Source organism: Mesoplodon bidens, assembly GCF_964165515.1.
Source record: "Mesoplodon bidens genome assembly, chromosome: 10".
Taxonomy (NCBI): domain Eukaryota; kingdom Metazoa; phylum Chordata; class Mammalia; order Artiodactyla; family Ziphiidae; genus Mesoplodon; species Mesoplodon bidens.
The window spans coordinates 39,458,601-39,475,866 of NC_138172.1; the positions used below are offsets into that span (position 1 = coordinate 39,458,601).

A 17,266-nucleotide genomic window follows, 5' to 3' on the forward strand; every position below is an offset into this window, starting at 1 on the left:
TCCGCCCCACGCCGTCCGGCTGGGATTGGCGGGGCCGAATCGCCCTCCCCCTCACGTGACGTCGCAGCATGCCCCCGGCCGCGGCGCCCCGCCCCGCCCAGTATGCCTACAGCCTATTCCGAGGTTCTCGGCCTTGCAGCTCCAAGCCGCGTAGTTTTATTTGTTGGGGAAGCACGGGGCTGTACACAATAAATAACATGGATATAGGAACTGTGCCCTAATCGCGGCTGGAGGTGGGGATGGGGCAAGACATCGGCCAGGCCTTTGGCCTGCAGCTGGACAAGGGTAGGGCCCCCAACCTCGGGCAGCAGGCGACCTGCGGCTGGGGACCGCGACGGACACTCCCCTCAGAGTTCCACGCGAGTGTCGCGGTAGGCCCGGTCCAGGGCCCACTCCGGCTGCGAGTCAGCGCCACCTTCGCGGGCCAGGCGCGCCATCTCCTGCTGGAACAGCGCCTGCCGCGCCCGGCTGGGGTCCACGTTGATCCAGTTGTTGGCGATCCACTTAGTGCCGCGCGTGACCAGGCAGCCCCCGTGCAGCGAGTAGTCGTCCACGTCGCCCACCCAACCTAGGAGAGGAGGATGGTGTGAGCAAGGGAGGGAACCAGAGGGAATCTAGGCAGGACTGAGCTGAGCTTGTGGGCTGACCTGAGCTTGGCCTCATATTGCCCAAGTGCATGGCAAGGGTAGGCCCAGCTGTGCACGCCTTCCGTGGCAAACATCTGGCCACAAGGCCTCCTTGGGGGCTCAGCATCTTTCTTCAGCGAATGCCTTATCAACACCACTGGCTCTGTGAAATCAGCTTTCTTGCTGCTAGGCCTGTCCACAGCCCTTCCCAGTCTGGGCTACTAAGGTGCACGTGTCCCCCGCCCCAGTCAGCTGGAAGGCTGGGGCATCAAGGAATGACAGGGTTCCAGAGAGCCCAGGAGGCTGCACAGGTACAGGCTGCTGAAGTCACTGAGGATGGTCTTTGGGAGGCACTAGGGGCAAAAAAAACCATTTGAAGGGCAGCCAGAAACAGCTCACCAGGATGGCAATCAGGGCTGGGTAAAGGGAAGCGTCCTTCAAGGCAGCCCTGGCCTGGCCACAGGTCCTCACCTTGCCCATCAGGCAGGTAGTTGTACCAGAAGACTGCTGTGCCCTGGCGGGGCTTGACACGCAGGTTCCCCTTGTCACAGTGCCTCCGAGTGTCACGGAGGTCTACATCATCCTGAATCAGACTCTGTGGGCAGCAGAGTGGTGGGGTTTTCAAGCTGCCCTGACTATATGGCCAGGAGCCTAAGGACAGGCAGTCAAAGGTGGCCAGAGGGAAACCAGTCAGATGTCCCCAGGGGACTGTTTAGGCCTCATCCCAGGTCTGGAGGGGTATGTACTGTTTGCCCAAGGCCCTGCCATCCCACCAGAGTAACAGCCCGGTTGGCCCTTACCATTTCGTCATAGGTTCTGTTGTCTGCTACAGGAAAGACAGTCTCGCCCCCACCGGTGACGTTGTTCAAATAAAACAGCACTGTCATGTAGCTGTAAGGCAGGGGGGCTGTTGAGCAGGTTCCCAGCTGTGGATGCTTCCCAGGGGCTTACCTGTGGGCAGGATAAGCTGCCCAGGTCCCCAAGGGCCAGAGGGGCAGGCTGGGATCAGTGACAACAGGGCAGGTCAGTACCAAGATGTCCCTAGCCCATTCTTCTTCCCACAAACCCAGTCTCTTTCTGTCAGTCACAATGTTTTTTTTATGGCCAAGATCACAGGTGCACTTAGCTAAATTACATGGCCCTGAGCAAGGGCCAGCTGGGAAAGGTAGGCTAGCAGAAGCAGCAAGATCATGCAGAGGGCTGGTTGTGACTAGAAGGGGCTGAGCCAGAGCAGCCACATGAAGAGGAGAGACCTGCCACCATGCCTTGGCAGGGGAGGGGAGCATAGCTTCAAAGGGAGAAGCTGAGGTCCCCAGCAGTGCCAGCAGGATCAACAACCAGGGAGGGAGCGGAAAGAATCAGGGGTCCAAACTTGCCCCTTGCCTGAGAACTCTGGGGGCGGGTTTCAGTGTCTGTGGGTACCTCAGTCTGGCCACTGAGACAAGATGACCACCCCTTTTGGGCCACTTGGTAAACAACCTGAGGGGAGAGATGGGGGTATCCTCGACCAGGATGGCCCAGCACTCTCCTGGCCGCATACCAAGGGGCAAGCCCACAGAGCAGGGCTGTGCTTGTGTCATCGGGGTGCCTGGTCTGGGAGTTGAAGGCAGCCCTCAGGTGGGAGGTACTTGCCGGCAGGATGTCTCGAAGGGTACAGACTCATTGGCTACCAGCTTGGTATGGGAGCAGATGGTCTCTGGGTACACAGGCCCGCTGTCCACATGGGCATGGTAGTGGCCTCCCTCGCCATACCGCACGACCTGCAGTGGCTCGCTGAGCTCCACGATCTCAGGTGACAGGCGGGTGAGGCGCAGTACCCTGGTGGGCAGCAGGCATTCAGCTGGGCAGCCCAATGCCAGGTGGCACCCTGAGGGAGCTGGCAAGGTGGACCCTGGGCCTGCCACAAGCTCTGCCCCTATTTCCCCTGGAAGCTCCTTAAGCCACCCCAGACTGGCCCTGTAAGAGCAGGAAGGGGTTACTCATGATGAGCCCTTCTCCCTGGATGCCAGAGACATTAAGTTGGGGGACGGGGAGACACTCCGTCCAGGAAGGAGGCTGTTTATCTAAAACCCCTGGCTGCTCAGGGGCAGGGGGTCCTGTGGACAGAGATAAGAGATCACTTCTCTAATTAGCAGAAAACAAACATTCACTCTGTTTCTAATCCCAAATGTCTACTGTTTCCCACAATCAGGGCTAATTTGCTTTTGTTAATTGTCTGTCTCCTAATGAGTCCTAATCCTGGTCTAACAACTGGAACTTAATCCTGAATTGGCTAATCAATTCCGTTTTCTCAGTCTCAGCCAAGGACTTCTGTGGGGGCCCTGCACCAGGGAGGACAGCCTCAGGTGCTCACCTCTGGCGGATGGCGCGCATAACGTGGTGGGCACCTTCACCCTGGTAGAGCCACGTGTGGTGGCTGTTCCGCACCAGCTGGCTGGACTCTGCCTTGTGGCTTCTCATATACTTGTGAAAGTCGCGAAGGTCCATGTTGGAGAACTCCTGCCGGCTCAGCACTCCTGCACAGGGCACCCACCATTAATGCCCACCAAGCCCATGTGGGGAGGGCATAGTGGGGAGGCTGCACCTTCCTACCTACCACTGGCCTCAGGCACTGGGGGGCCATGTGCACCTGTCCCTCAACCTGGACTCGGGTCAGATGAAATTGGCTTCTGTCATATTAGGCCCTACGGGAAGACCCAGAGAAGCTCATTTCCTCAGTTTAAGCCCTGATTTGGCCCCCAAAAGGATGAAGCCCAACCCCTATTAGACTGGCCAGAGAGCAGGGTCTCCAAAGTAAGCTTAAGCCATATGGCCAGGACCCTAGGGCCCTTGGCCCTCCAGCCTGGCTCTGTAGAGCATGATGGCCACCCTCTGGTCCTGTAGAGGGCGAAGAAAGAGAGCATTCAGTGTTGGGTTTTGTCCAGGGCCTTCCACACTGTAGGGTGTAAGCTGGGATCAGTCCCCAGGAGTTCCCTTGTGACCTCGGGTCTCATCCTGAGTGGAATACACCTGGCCAGTCCTGTCCACTGGGTAAACCAGTCTACCTCAGCAGAGAAAGCCAGGCCACTCTCCCAAATGAGAACACTCTCCCCTGTTCCTGCTCAACCCACAAAGCTGGGCTGTATCCTCTTAGGGTTCTGGAAGAACAGCTGGTGTCTTTGCTACATGTTATACTGGCTGACCCAACTGACACACTTCCATGCTTTGGCCCAGATTTCTCTGAGGGTGGGGGCACTCGAGGGCTGTGAGTCTGTCACGAGCTCTGCACATAGGGGCAGCAGCAGCATGATGCCCCTCCAGCCACAGGTCCCAGTCAGATTCTTCACTGTGGGCTCACCAGCCACAAAGCCATTCTTCCAAATCCTATTTCCTCAACTGGTCCAGAACTTGGGCATGAGGGTAATGACTACACCTCAGAAACTTCCTGGGGGTTATTACCAAAGGCGAGGGTGCTTACAGGACAGCACTCCTGCCCACATGACCCCAAGCAGTTAGTATGACTCCACATGGGCAAGAGGAAGGCAAGGGGGACCTTGGTTAGACCAGAGAGGCCGACTGCTGGGGCAAGACCGTGTGCCTGGCTGGAGAGAGGCAGATGTGAAGCTGACCTCACTGCTCCTTTGCTCCCGCTGTACCACTCTGCCCTCTGCCAGCCAGCAACCATACCTCCTGTACCCCAGATTCTGCCTGGTGAGGTCAAAAGAACCTCCAAGAGCTGCCCTCTAGACTGTCACCAAAGGGAATGGGAGAGTCTAGCTCCTGCCTACTTCCCAGGGGTAAGGGCAAGGCTGGATCCTCACCTCCTCATCTCTGGCTACTCTAGAAGCTGGGCATAGAGGCTGCCTGGCTTGGGGGGCAGGAGGCTCACAGCGACAGAACTGTGGCAAGGTATGAGCTCACCATCACCATCAGGGTCAGCCTTGATCGCAGAGTACATCTCCTGAATGTTCTCTGGAGTCATCCACCGTCCATTTCCCAGGCGAGTCTGGGCCAGGACCTAAAGCACAAGATGGTGCCTCAGTGGGGTGGCCCCAGTGATGGAGAGTCACCAGAGCACAGACAGCTGCCTAATTCCTTCTGTAGGGCTGAGGGTTCAGGTGATAGGGCATGGATGAGGACAAAGGACAGAGCCCAAGCTCCCTGAGCTGAAGTGAGGCTAGGCAGGGAGGTCTAGAGGCATCTGGGGAGGAGGCCAGAAAGATAGTCAGAAGACCTGTGGGCCATGACCATTCTCAGCCCTGGTGGGACTGTGGCTTCCACAGGGAGCACTGTCAGCCTGTTGGAGGCAGAGCAGAGGACAGGCCTGTGTCCCACCCAGACACCCCAGGAGGCCAGGGCCCGGGTGCGAAAGGGAAGAGGCACCACGGGGAGGCCTGGCCAGTGAATGACCACCAGGCCCCTTAGGAAGGTCGGGCTCAGTGAGGCACTCTATATAGGCAAGGGACCCTGCACCCCACCAAGACCTCTCTCAGAAGCCTGGGTGTGAGGGGCATGCAGAGAGATGCAGACTCCTGGCTTCCTCTGAGCTGCCACTCCATCCACCATGAATTCTGCGGGGCTCCCAGCAACGGCAGCAAGGAATCCAGACCACAGACAACACACCACCTGGGAACTGTGGCAATAAATGCCATCACCTCCAGGTAGATTCTCCTGCCATCCTCTGGGGTTCCCAGGGCAGCAAGGGGCTCTCTACCCTGGGCATGCCCAAGTTGATCTGAGGTGGCATCTGACTCTTGGGGCCAGGGCTGAGCAGTACAAGTGACCTGGACACCAGAAACAATTTTGGGCATTCCCACCGTGGTGCCTACTCCAGGCCCCAGGATCCCAACCTCATGGAGCTGCAGGCGACCATCATGGTTTTGGTCCAGCAGCTGGAAGAGGTCCAGCTGGCTGATTTGCATTGTGCCCATTGCTTCCTCATACTCTTCAGTGGGCAGGATCTGGCTGCGTTGTAACCCCTTCATCTGTGCCAGGTGGATGATGAGCCGACACTCCTCATCACTCAAGAAGCCAGGGATTTCTGCCAGAAGAGGGACGGGGGGTAAGGCCAAGGACCGGACCAGGACGCTGATGCACCAAATAAATACCTTCCTCTCTGCAGGGTTCTTGGGGTAGTCCCTGTACCCTGCCGGTCACCAAGTCAGGAGGACTTCACATCTGCTCTGTGACCCCGAGGTCAAATTGTCCTGCAAAGGTTAGCCAGCGTTTGGAACATGGGGCCTCTCTTTTTGACGCTGAGAGCACACAATTTCCAGGGGAGTCCTGGGAGGTGAGCCAGAGCAAAGCTGGGGATGGGCTAACCCACCTTGGAGTGGGACCAAAGGCCAGGGGGTGGACCTGAGGAGTGGAGGGTTGACCTCCACTCCTTACTGGGTATATATTTTAAAAGGGCGGGGGGATGTTGGCAGGTTTTTGCTTTCATTATTGCTTTTCAGCATTGTTCAAATAAAAACAAAGTGAATACATCCAGCATTCTAGGCCTTGCCCTCCATTCCCCTGCACAAGTGGGTGCTGGTCATCCGTCCACTACTGAGTTGCCCAGCACTGGGAGATCAGTGGGGGTCACTCAGGTTTTTAGCAGATGCTCTGAGAAGATGACCCAATGTCCTTTGCTTTGGGAACAAATGTACACTGAACGCCTACTCCATGCCTCTAAGCCCAAGTAAAAGCCAGTCAGGCCTGGGGCTTAGCTCCAGTGGCTGGATGACCCCACACCAGCTCCACAAGCAGCTCAGTGGAGCTGGAACGCGAAGCTCACACCTGGCGAGCCCACATCCCAGTGACTCCAGGCACTTCCAGGGCTGGAGCCTGGGCCTTGCTTCATTCTCTTGTTCCTGGGAGAGAGGACTTCCTTTGACGGGGCACAAGAGGCCCACACAGGAACTGACCGGAGGAAGGGCCATGCCGCCACTGTGACCCCTCAGAACTCCTGCAGAGTGGTCTGCCACTTTTCTGGGTTATTCTCTCAGCATGAAGTTCCAGTCATTGCTAAGAGGAAGGAAAATGGCCACTCGGAGCCAGGATTGGAGCAGTTTTTAATAGTAATCACAGCAGATCGCACTTAGGGAGCACAGACTCTGTGTCCTGTCCTAAGCATATCATCAACTCCATAATCCGTATACTCATCCTAGAAAACCAGGCCCCATTAATTCACCCTTCCTCTCCCTGAGGAGCCCCCAAGCACAGAGACATCAGCAACTTGGCCAGGGCCACACAGGCTGTTGTACTCCAGAACCCAGGCTCACAGCCAGATTCAGCTTCCACAAGTAGGTGACCCAGATGTGACGACACTGAGGACAGGACAAAAGCCACCCCATCCCACCCCCACCTCCAGCCTGCCTGATCCCCTCAACCTGTCAAACCCAGAAAGGGTGTGAGCCATCCACTGGGGAGGCAGCGCTGCTGGACAATGGGTTAGACCAAATTGCTAATCACCAGTCACCTCCTGATCATTTAAAAAGATAAACAAACAAGAAAAGTAAACCAGAAAAAGAAAACACAGGCCCAGGTTTCTTCAGTTTATTAGGTGCCAGTCATTCACAGGCCCAAAGGAGATGCCACCCTCTCTACAGCCCCCTGCCATGTGCTAATCAAATGCAAACAGCCCAGGCCAGCACACTGGGGCCTAACCAGGTGGGTCTGAGCACATGGGAGCTGGGCAATCATTGGCTCCTGGGGTGTGGGTATAGCCCTATAAAGCCCCCAACCTCAGTCCACTAAGACCAAGGCAGAGAAAGCAGGTGATGGATCAAGGGCTGTGGCTGCTGGTGGCACTGGTGGTGCTGTCGGGTGACGGCGGGGCAGGGGCTCCCTGGGGCCCCACGCGGTGCATGCCCATTCCGCAAGCCATGGCGCTGTGCCACGACATTGGTTGGCTACATAGAGATGCGGCTACCCAACTTGCTGGACCATGACACAACAGCCCAGGCCATTCAGCAGTCAGTCAGCTGGTTGCCCCTGCTGGCCAGGGAGTGCCACCCTGATGCGCGCCTCTTCCTCTGCTCCCTCTTTGCCCCGGTGTGCCTCGACAGGTAGGGCAGGGCCTCCCAGGTAAGGGTGGGGGCCTCTCCTCAGCCAGGGGCCTGCTCTGGAAGCTCTTCACTAATCATTGCTGTGTACCTATCAGTGACAGGAGGATGAAGGATTGTTTTGTCAGGGTATTGCTGGCAGAGAGCGCAGATGCCCATGGGACACAGGAGACATAGGCAGGGGACTATCAATGGTGCACACCCTTGGTCTGGATCCACAAATCAACAAGGGCTCTTAAATGTCAAAGTAGGGCAAGTGAGCAGCCTGCTCTAGGCTAGGGGCTGAGAACCCCTCTCCAGTGAGGTGTGGCAATTCTGTCTGCCCAAAGGATCCTGGCCAGAGATGGAGCCACGGCTCATCTGGTGGCTTTTTCTCTCAGAGCCCAGAGATTGCAAGGCTGATTCCTCTTCCCCAGCCTAACCTACCCCGTGAACAACAGCTCCCTCAGTTTCTTCTTTGCAGAGCCAGGGCCCTTCCTAGAGCCTCAGGGTGACCATGCCTGTAGCAGCAAGAATGGGCTCTTTCAGAAACTGAGGATCGGGCCCCTTTGCTCTTGGCCAACCCCAGTCCTGGCTAGAAACTGCAGTGTCCTGCAGGGCTTTCAGGACAAGAGGGAGGGCCCTGTTTTCTCCCTCCAAGATGGGGAGTGAAGGCCCAGAGTGCAGGGCCCCTCCCACAGCCCTCTCCCAGGCACTAGGCATCCACCGGAGCTGTAGGGGGAGGTGCACTGCAAAGGTGGAAAGCAGCCTGGGCCAGGGCAGGGGTGGGGCTGGGGATACAAGACAGAAGGGCTGGGAGACCCAGGGCTGAGGGCTAAGATTTCAGCAAGCAAAGGAGCAAGAAGCCCAGCTGCAGGGCTGTTGCTAGGTGACCAGGGTGTCATTGCCCAGCAACCGTGGAGTTTCTGGCCAGGCCTCGCGCTAGGAGCACCCAGAGGCCCCAGGCTGGAATCCAGGAACCCTGGTCCTGAGCACCCGCTGCCCCTGACACTTCCCCTGCCCTGCAGGGTCATCTACCCGTGCCGCAGCCTGTGCGAGGCCGTGCAGGCCAGCTGCGCCCCCACATGGCCTGCTACGGCTACCCCTGGCAAGCCATCCTGCACTGCGGATGCTTCCCTGCCAGCCACGGCCTCTGCGTGGCTGCCATCTCCAACGGCTCCCGCCCGAGCCGCCCACGTGAGTCTCTGCACAGCTTCTAGGCTGGTCTAACCCTTTCTCAGCCCCACAGGCTGCACCCCACCCTTTCAAATCACAACTCTTGGGGATCAGGTAACTGGGTCTCTCTGGTGGGAAAGAAGAGGAACAACCCACAGCAGCCATCCATCTCAAAAAGGGTAAAGAACAAGGGAAAAGTGGGAGAAACCCCTGCTGATGGCTCCCCTCCTCCGCCCGGGGCCCAGGGGAAGCCTCACTCAGCTCCTCCCACCAGTGCCCCGTGCCAGCTGCAGGGACTGTGAGTTGCAGGACACCAGCTCGTCCAAGGAGGTCCTGGACACGCTCTGCGCTGGCGATTTTGGTCAGCCCCTGGTGCCCAGCACCCCTTACACCCCCTTACAAGTGGGTTCATTACAACTCCTGGCTTGGTGCTAAGACAAAAGAAAGAGGGGATACCCAAACATTATGCCTGAACAGAACTAAAAAATAAGTTCCTTTAATAATTGCTAATAAAAACAACATCCCAGGAGGACAGGCCTTCTCTAGGACCCTGATTCCAAGAGCAGAACATCAGACAAGAGGGTTTGGTTTACCAGATGGAGGGGAGGATGGGGATACTCAGAGGGGCCAGGCTCATCATCTCGGCCCTCTGATCCCATTCAGCAGTGAAGCTTAGGCTCTCCTGGCGCAATGGGTCATCCTCCGGACCCTCAGACTGTGACCGGGACTAACAGCTAGAGGTGCTGAAGGCGGGCCCACTGCCCCCTGGGGAGCTGGCACCTACTCTGTGACGCTGGCTGCAGCTGGATACAAGCTCCTGCGTGGAAGGTATGCTGGGACCTACATGCTGAGTGGGGAGGTGCAGGGTCACCGTCTGCTGGTAACCACGGCCTACGGTTGGAGCCAGGGCCACCGAAATGTGCAGCTGGCCATGCGCAGGTGGCATCGTCACCAGTGCCCAGAATAGAGTCAACCCAGGTGGGGAGAGCCTGGGACTTTATAGCCACAGCCTCTGCACTGGCCACGCAGACCATGTGCTCCCCTGGACACACATAAAACCCTCTTTCTGCTGCCCTCCATGGATATTTGCACACCAGAGTCCAGAGTAACTCCAAGGCTCCCCTAGGACCAGCACAAGCAGGGCAGAAGTCCACTTCTGTGGTCCTTTCTCCTGGAAAAAGGCAGCTAGCCTTGTGTGCTGGGCAGGCAAGACTACCTTTCTGAACTTCCCAGACCTGGGATGCCAGCCTGGCTGATGCCCTGCTCCTGCCCACAAGCCCCAGCATCCCAAGCTGAGCCTCAGGGCAGGCACAAAGCCTCGGGCTATGCTCACGCAGGCACTATGCTGCTTGTCAAGCCCCAGACAGACTCAATTATATCTTCCTGACCTTTACTGAGTCCATAATTCTGCCAAGCAGCGGGCCTGTGGAACAGCAGGGGGGTTCATACAGAAAACTGCATTAAGCTGCTTACAAACCTGAACTAATATGCATACTACAATTCTTTCCCTACTTCTGCGCTTCCAGTGTTTGTCAAGAGAGCACAGTGGTCTTATGTAACTGCTTTATTGTCTTTTTTAAGCTGAAAAAGAATAGGTCTGGAAATCCTATAATAAAGCAGTTATGGTTTTAATATACATTGTTTTGTGTACTGGTATCAATTACTCATTTACCTTAAATAGTTAAGAAAGTGGACTAAAACTCTTGCTGGCCCACTGGAAGTGCCCCCTGCTGCTCTTGAAGAGGGTGCCAAATCAGGAGGCACCTGCCCAGGGTGATGGTGGAGGCCACCCTGCACACAAAGACAGGTGCTGGACTGGCTGAGAGTATCTAGTAAACCCCTCCAGCTGGCCAATAATTGTCAGCAGTAGACTCTGGCCGCTGGACAGACAGCCATATCAAATCAGGCCTCCCACACATGCAGCTAACCTTTAGGGGCAAAGACACAATTGCCAAATAAATACAGAAGATAGTTTCCAATGATGCTAAACGCTGAAAAGAAAACCAAGCAGAGACACAACAGAGAGCCTGGAAACCTCTTGAGACCAGTCTGAGGTGGAGAGAGGTCTCTGAGGAGGGGAGATTTGAGCAGAGCCCTGATGCGGGGGAAGGCACCCTCGGTGAGAGCCAAGTCTGAGCCTTTTGGTGGAGGGAACTGTGCATACAAAGGCGCCAAGGCAGGACTTCCCTGGTGGCACAATGGTTAAGAGCCCGGGGCTTCCCTGGTGGCGCAGTGGTTGGGAGTCCGCCTGCCGATGCAGGGGACGCGGGTTCGTGCCCCGGTCCGGGAAGATCCCGCATGCCATGGAGCGGCTGGGCCCGTGAGCCATGGCCGCTGGGCCTGTGCGTCTGGAGCCTGTGCTCCGCAACGGGAGAGGCCACAACAGTGAGGGGCCCGCATACCGCAAAAAAAAAAAAAAAAAAGAGCCCGCCTGTCCCCATGCAGGGGACACGGGTTCGAACCCTGGTCTGGGAGGACTCCACATGCCGCGGAGCAACTGGGCCCATGTGCCACAACTACTGAGCCTGCGCTCTAGAGCCTGCAAGCTACAATGACTGAGCCCACGTGCTGCAACTACTGAAGCCCGCGCGTCTAGAGCCCGTGCTCCACAGCGAGAGGCCACCGCAATGAGAAGCCCGTGCACCCCGAGGGGTAGCCCCTGCTCACTGCAACTAGAGAAAGCCCACACGCAGCAATGAAGACCCAACACAGCCAAAAATAAATAAATTAATTTTTAAAAAAAAGGCACCAAGGCAGCAATGAGCTTGGTGTCTGAGAATCAACAGGGGGTGAATGAGGGAAGGGTGGTGGGAGATGAGGTCTGAGAGATGAGAGGGTCTTGGGGCACCAAATGAGACGTAGAAGTGGAATGGGAAATCATGGAGGCTTTTAAGGAAGGGAGTGATGAGATCTGATCTGCTGTTTAAATACAGAATGAGTGTGAGGTGGAGGGAGAAGTGAGCCACGTGAGAGAAAGCAATGTCCCTAGAGAGGCGACAGTGAGTCAGAACTGGAACACCTCCCTTCTGAACTGAACAGGACAACAGTCCAAATCCTTGGGAAATGCCTACCACAGTCAAGCAGGTATCTGCCAGGAACTCAGGGGGGCCCTTTTGTGGCCCAGGTCCCACTTACCAAATGTCTCTAGGAACAAAGGCGGGAAACAGGAAATTTCCCCCAAAGGGAGAGGCTGAAGGTTACGTGCGGATTTCCCTGTGAAGTGGTGGGGCTCCCTTCCACAGAGATGGAGGCACCCTAGGGTAAAACACAGTCCCCTTGCCCTAGCTGACACCCTGAACACCTACCCCTTGAGCCCTGGCATCTTGGGTCCCTGATGGTGGGTCACAGTAGGGCAAGGTGGCAGAGCCCACAGCGGGTCCATTCTCCTTGGGCCCTGCCTGCCTCTTTAGGGCGACAGTAGGTGGATGGACAGGCAGGCACAGAAAACAGAGACGCTGCTCCTTATTGCGGTGAGGCTTCCTTCTTTGGATTCATCCAACACCACATTCAGGAACTGCCCCTCCTTGGACACCCTCTCCCCTGTGGTTAGCCTGTCTCACAACTGGACTTCTTATAATCACTGACCTCCTCCTCATTTGTCTCACATCATTTCACCAAGCAGCAAGCCCCAGGACTTTCTGAGTAAAACCTGGGACATCCTTCACCAACAGACTCAAAGGTAGTGTAAGAGTTTTGGAGGAAATGAGAACAACAATTAGGAAGGTCTTGCTGCAACTGCCCAGTTCTCCTAATCATGCCCTTTGTAATTTATCTGCACAAACAGAAACCCATCTGATGGCTTAACTGGAATCAGTTTACCTTTTGTCACATCTCTTCTGCTTCCCGTAATGTACTCTTGGTGACTTCGGGTCTGGGTTTCTCATTCTCTGCTTTGTAGGACTTTGACGCAACAAGCTGCATGTTAGGGGGTTAGGGTTAGGGGTTATGCCTCATGGCTCACTTAACCTAACATATGTCTGAATTAAGTATATACGGGTCCAAAAAGGCTGATGAGAGAAAGTACACCCACCTCAATGTGTCTGTCTCACAACAGTGGAGTAGTAATGGGGAGAGTTGTTCCCTTGCCTGGATCACCTGTTCCTTGACAGCCACCTGGCTTCATCCCACAGCTCCTGCGGGTCTTGCTCAAATATCCTTCTCAGGGAGGCCCACCCTGACCACCTTACTCAGTTTCAACCCCAGTTGAAATTCTGCCTTACTTGTCTGTGATCACTTATCACCATCTGACACACGATGTGTGTTTGTCTGTAACCTCATTCGACTGTCAGCTTCAGGTGTTTTTTGTTTTCCTATTTTGTCCAATTCTGTATTCCCAGCACCTGAACTAGTGCTTTGCTCAGACTTCAACATTATGCAATAATAATAATAATCTTTTAGTGCCTTCCCACAACAGGACTGACATCCTAACCTATGTGAAATCATTCTCACAGGTCTAGGCATAATCCCCAACCAGGGCCCTCCGCCCTAGGGTTAACAGCATGCGCTCAGATGCTCTGCTTTGGTTCCCAGTCCCCTCCTGAAAGCCCCTTACCCCTTCCATCCCCCAGCAGCCAGGAACACCTCAGGTCTGCAAGTAAGTGTGTCACTGAGGCTGGGTACCCAGGACTGGGGTGGGAAAACCTATCCTGGGCAAGGTCATGGGTCTGGGGACCCCCATCTTGTTGGTACTGGTAGTCTTTGAAGGACTTCAGGGTCTTCACAACTAGCATGTTGGCTTTAGAGTGCAGGCCGTAGAGAAAGGCTGCCTTGTTCTAATCCTAGCTTCACCCTGAACTAGCTGTGTGAGCCTGGCCAAGGAATGGGGGCTCTCTGTGCCTCACTTTCTCACCCACTAGCCTGACAGCGGGATCTACACCCACCTCATAGAGGGGTTGTGAGAATTAAATGGAACGATCACATAAGTCTAGCACATAACAAGAGCTCAGAAAATGTGAGCAATGATGCTGGTTCCAAATGAGGTCACCCTGGAAGGCTTTGCCTACTGTAATGGCTGAACACAAAACTCCATCCTAAGAAGAATCCCAGAGTGCTGGTAGCAAAGGCTGGTGCCCTTGTGGGGCAGGTTTGGGGGCACCAGCTTACCCACATTTGGACAGCCTGCTTATCAGACCCACTTTGGGAGTGGAATTTCCCCTCACAGGCCCTGAAATCAGCTAGGACCTGGTTATCAGTCTGTCCGACCCTCCCCCCATTCTAGAATGTGACAGAATTAACCATGGAAGGGAGCCTCCAAAGACAGTTTCAATGAAATGTTTAGACACTAGCTTCTAGATCACATTGCCCAGCCCCGTGATGGAAGGATCAGCTGCAGAGTAGGGGTCACAGAGGGGAGTGTGGAAAGGTCAGCCTGTCACCCTATATTGGAGATGGGGCAGGTACCTCACTTGGGGCAACCTCTGGGTGGAAAAGAAAGGGCTACTTTGAAGCAGCCATTTTCAAAACAGAAGTCACGTGGTCAAATGAGCCTCAAGGCAGCCACCAAATCGTAGCCCCTGACCCTTCCTGGAGGTGCCCAGCGAACTTACCGAAGAGCAGCGGCTTGAGGCTGAGGGTTCGGATGAAGTGATCCCTGTCGGCGACCAGCTGGACCTTGCGCTCATACCCCACCTAAGGGAAAGCGGCACAGCGGGCAGCTCGGGCGCCAGGCCCCTACGTGCGAGAAAGGAAAAGACGCCCCGGCCCGGTGGGCGGCGGCGGGCGAGTGAGGGGGTGCGCGCGGCAGGCCGGGACGGCGCAGGGAGCAGCGTGGAGCCCCGGGCTGACTACCGGCCGTCCCGGGCTCGGCGGTGCAGGGCCTGGAGCGCGCCGCGGCGGGGGCCTCACCTTGATGCCCTCTAGCCGCGCGAGGGGAGCCAAGGTTGGCGCGGGCCCGGGGCCCTGGGCCCGGCGCTGGGGCCCGGGGTCGCTGCTGTCGTCGCCGTTGCTGTAGTGTACGAAGAGCAGCAGCGCCAGCACGTTGCCCAGGTACAGGTGCACGAACACCATCAGCACCAGGAAGTAAGCGCGCGAGCAGATGCCGCGAGGTTTGCACAGCGGCCGGACCGGTGTGTCCTCACAGTCACCCAGCCCCGCCGCTGCCCCGGCCGGGTCGTGCTGGGGCGGCGCCCACTGCGGACTCACAGCCTCAGGCCGCCGGCCTGCCGCCGCCACCGCCGCAGCCGCTGCCGCCGCCGCCGCAGCCGCCGCCATGGAGCCCAGGTTGCGCGCGCACCCAGGGGAGGGGCCGCGGGGTTGCCAGCGCCGCGCCGCGCCGTAGCCAGAACCACCGCCGCCGAGCCAGCGCGCGCGGTGGTCACCAGCAGGGGGTTCCTGGGGATCCCGCGCCCGCGCTGCACTCTAGATCTCCGCGCCTTGAACCCCGGCCCACACTGAAGTTTCTCTTCCCGAGTTGGGTTATCGTTAGGAGGAGATACACACTCCCCAGGGCAGAAGCCGCCCCCCAAATGTAGATGCAGACAAGAGCAGCACAGTTACAGGAAACCCCACTGGTATTTCCTCCGTTCCCCGGTTGAGACGCACTTCCCTCTTCCCGGAACTGTATGGTCTGCATTTTCTCGCTCCCAGGAGTGGGATGGCAACAAGGAGGAGGCAGTGCCAAAAGATGATTCAATACTGCGGCGGGTTGGGGCGCCGCGGAATCCGATGACTGCGCACATTGTGGTGGCGTCGGACCCAAGGCATTCGGCACTGACACTCGCCAGTGTAGGCAGCCAAGAAACGCCTTGGAGGTCTGCTCTGCGGTCGGTCTGAACCTCCCGGGGAGGGCTGCAGGAGTCAGGTCTTAGGAAGCAACTGCCTGATGTGCGGGGTCGCATAGACGGGTGACCCAGTCGGAGTGGTCAGAGAGGGCTTCCTGGAGGAGCCCTGACACCCTAACAGTAACCTGCAGGAATGCTGCAGGTGCTCAGGTTCACAGGAACACTCCTTGCCTCAGCGCTGGCACAGATGAAAAGGGAGAAAGGGACTTTTCCATAATTGAGACACCGCCTCAGAGGAAAGTTAAACCCAGATTATCCCCAAATATGGAGGTGGGAGGACATACCAGTGGCCAAGTGCCAAAGCCTGGTCTTTTTCGTTCTCTGCTCGCCCCCCCGCCTCGCCCCGCGAGGTGGACATGCAGACAAAAGCAACATCATTGAGGCAGGTCCCACCGGTGGTTTGTCTTTACACTGTTAAGACCCCCTCCCCCTCCAACTTCCTCCCAGACAAGTAGAGTGTGCATTTTCTGGTCTCCTCAGTAGGGCAGCCTCATCTTCTTCTCTTGGAGATTCTACACACAATGGCAGGTTTCATCAGTGCCCAAGTATTGGGTTGGCCAAAAAGTTTGTTCAGGTTTTTCCATAAGATGTTGCTGAACTTTTTGGCCAACCCAGTACATAGGTTCATCCAGTCACCTTTAGGGACTATCTTGTCAATCTCCTTAGGAAACTAGAGAAGCACTGTCCAATAAAAGGAGAAGTTCTGGATGTTTTCAAGGGGGGGGCGGGGCAGATGGCAATGGGAAACTTTGGGGCTCAGCCAAAGCTGGGATGCTGACCAAACACCTCCAGTGGTCCAGCATCCTGCTTCAGATGGAGTAGGAACTGAGCTCTGTAGGCAACTGGCAAGTCTGGACTCTCCCAACATGAAGGCAAAGACAGAGGCAGCGCGGACCTGGCCCTTCTTCCTGAAATGAATTCCAGATGTCATGGTTTTCTGGTATCCATGAATGAATGTTGAGACCATTTCCTTTTTAGCTTTTTAAAACCTATAATTAGATCATCACAAAATGCTCATGTTCCTTAAACTATTTTCCTGAACTCCATTCTCCTAAGTTCCTATTACCTGTATCCAATTGAGTTATGCTTACTGCTATGCACAGCTAACATCACCAGAGGGCAAGCAGGTTGGGTGGGAAGTGGGGGGCGCCTCACCCCCTATTTCTGCTCTGCCTGTTGTTGGCTATGGGAATTTCACAACCACAGCATAAACTATAATTTCTTGGCCTTTTAAAAGCTATGGCCTTTTTGGTATCTAAACCTCTCACCACCCAGGCTGGCTCACCTCATGGGGGCGGCAGTCCCATCTCAATCATGATACATAGTCAAATCTGGGTCTTGTGCTGAGCTGTGTTTTAATCTCTATTACAAAAGTTGGATTTACTTTCCAGTTTCTAACAGTGAATGTTTTTTGTTTTGCCATTTACTAGAATGATGACCTTGGGCAAATTACTCATTCTGGACGGTGACAGCACCTACCTTACAGGGCTGCTGTGACGACTAAGTGGCTATGTGCTCAGTGACCGTTAGTGTGATTATCTTCTGGGGACAGGAACTGGTCTAACAAGTTAAATGGCTATGTCCTCTGTGCCCAAAACAGAGCTCAGTATATAGGTAATGCTCAGATTGTTGCAGGAAGCCCTGAAGAGTATGTGGAAAATCCCTCCTCCAGATTTTG

At 55.9% G+C, this 17,266-nt stretch overlaps 1 protein-coding gene across 2 annotated transcripts; it reads right to left on the reverse strand.

Moving 5' to 3' along the window:
* Positions 1 to 124: 124 nt before the first annotated feature.
* Positions 125 to 15,370, reverse strand: P4HTM (prolyl 4-hydroxylase, transmembrane). 2 transcript variants are annotated; one of them, XM_081245791.1, is made up of 10 exons: positions 14,654 to 15,370; positions 14,356 to 14,437; positions 5,456 to 5,646; positions 4,527 to 4,623; positions 2,980 to 3,142; positions 2,259 to 2,444; positions 2,049 to 2,105; positions 1,427 to 1,517; positions 1,098 to 1,221; positions 125 to 568 (listed from the first exon to the last, which is right to left on the reverse strand). In XM_081245791.1, the coding sequence occupies exons 1-10, from the start codon at positions 15,017 to 15,019 to the stop codon at positions 348 to 350; spliced, it is 1,578 nt and encodes a 525-aa protein (XP_081101917.1). In that variant the 5' UTR covers positions 15,020 to 15,370; the 3' UTR covers positions 125 to 347. The 2 variants fall into 2 exon arrangements, with proteins under 2 accessions (XP_081101917.1, XP_081101918.1); XM_081245792.1 differs by lacking the exon at positions 2,049 to 2,105 and having other exon boundaries at positions 14,654 to 15,369.
* Positions 15,371 to 17,266: the final 1,896 nt, after the last annotated feature.

What these genes read in the sequence shown, in the direction of transcription:
- P4HTM (XM_081245791.1), bottom strand. Translation starts at nt 15,019, where the DNA reads ATGGCGGCGGCTGCGGCGGCGGCGGCAGCGGCTGCGGCGGTGGCGGCG. An exon ending in ATGCGCGCCATCCGCCAGAG is followed by an intron (nt 2,445 to 2,979) that starts GTGAGCACCTGA and finishes GCTGCCCACCAG; the next exon opens with GGTACTGCGCCTCACCCGCC. An exon ending in CCCTTCGAGACATCCTGCCG is followed by an intron (nt 2,106 to 2,258) that starts GCAAGTACCTCC and finishes CTCTCCCCTCAG; the next exon opens with GTTGTTTACCAAGTGGCCCA.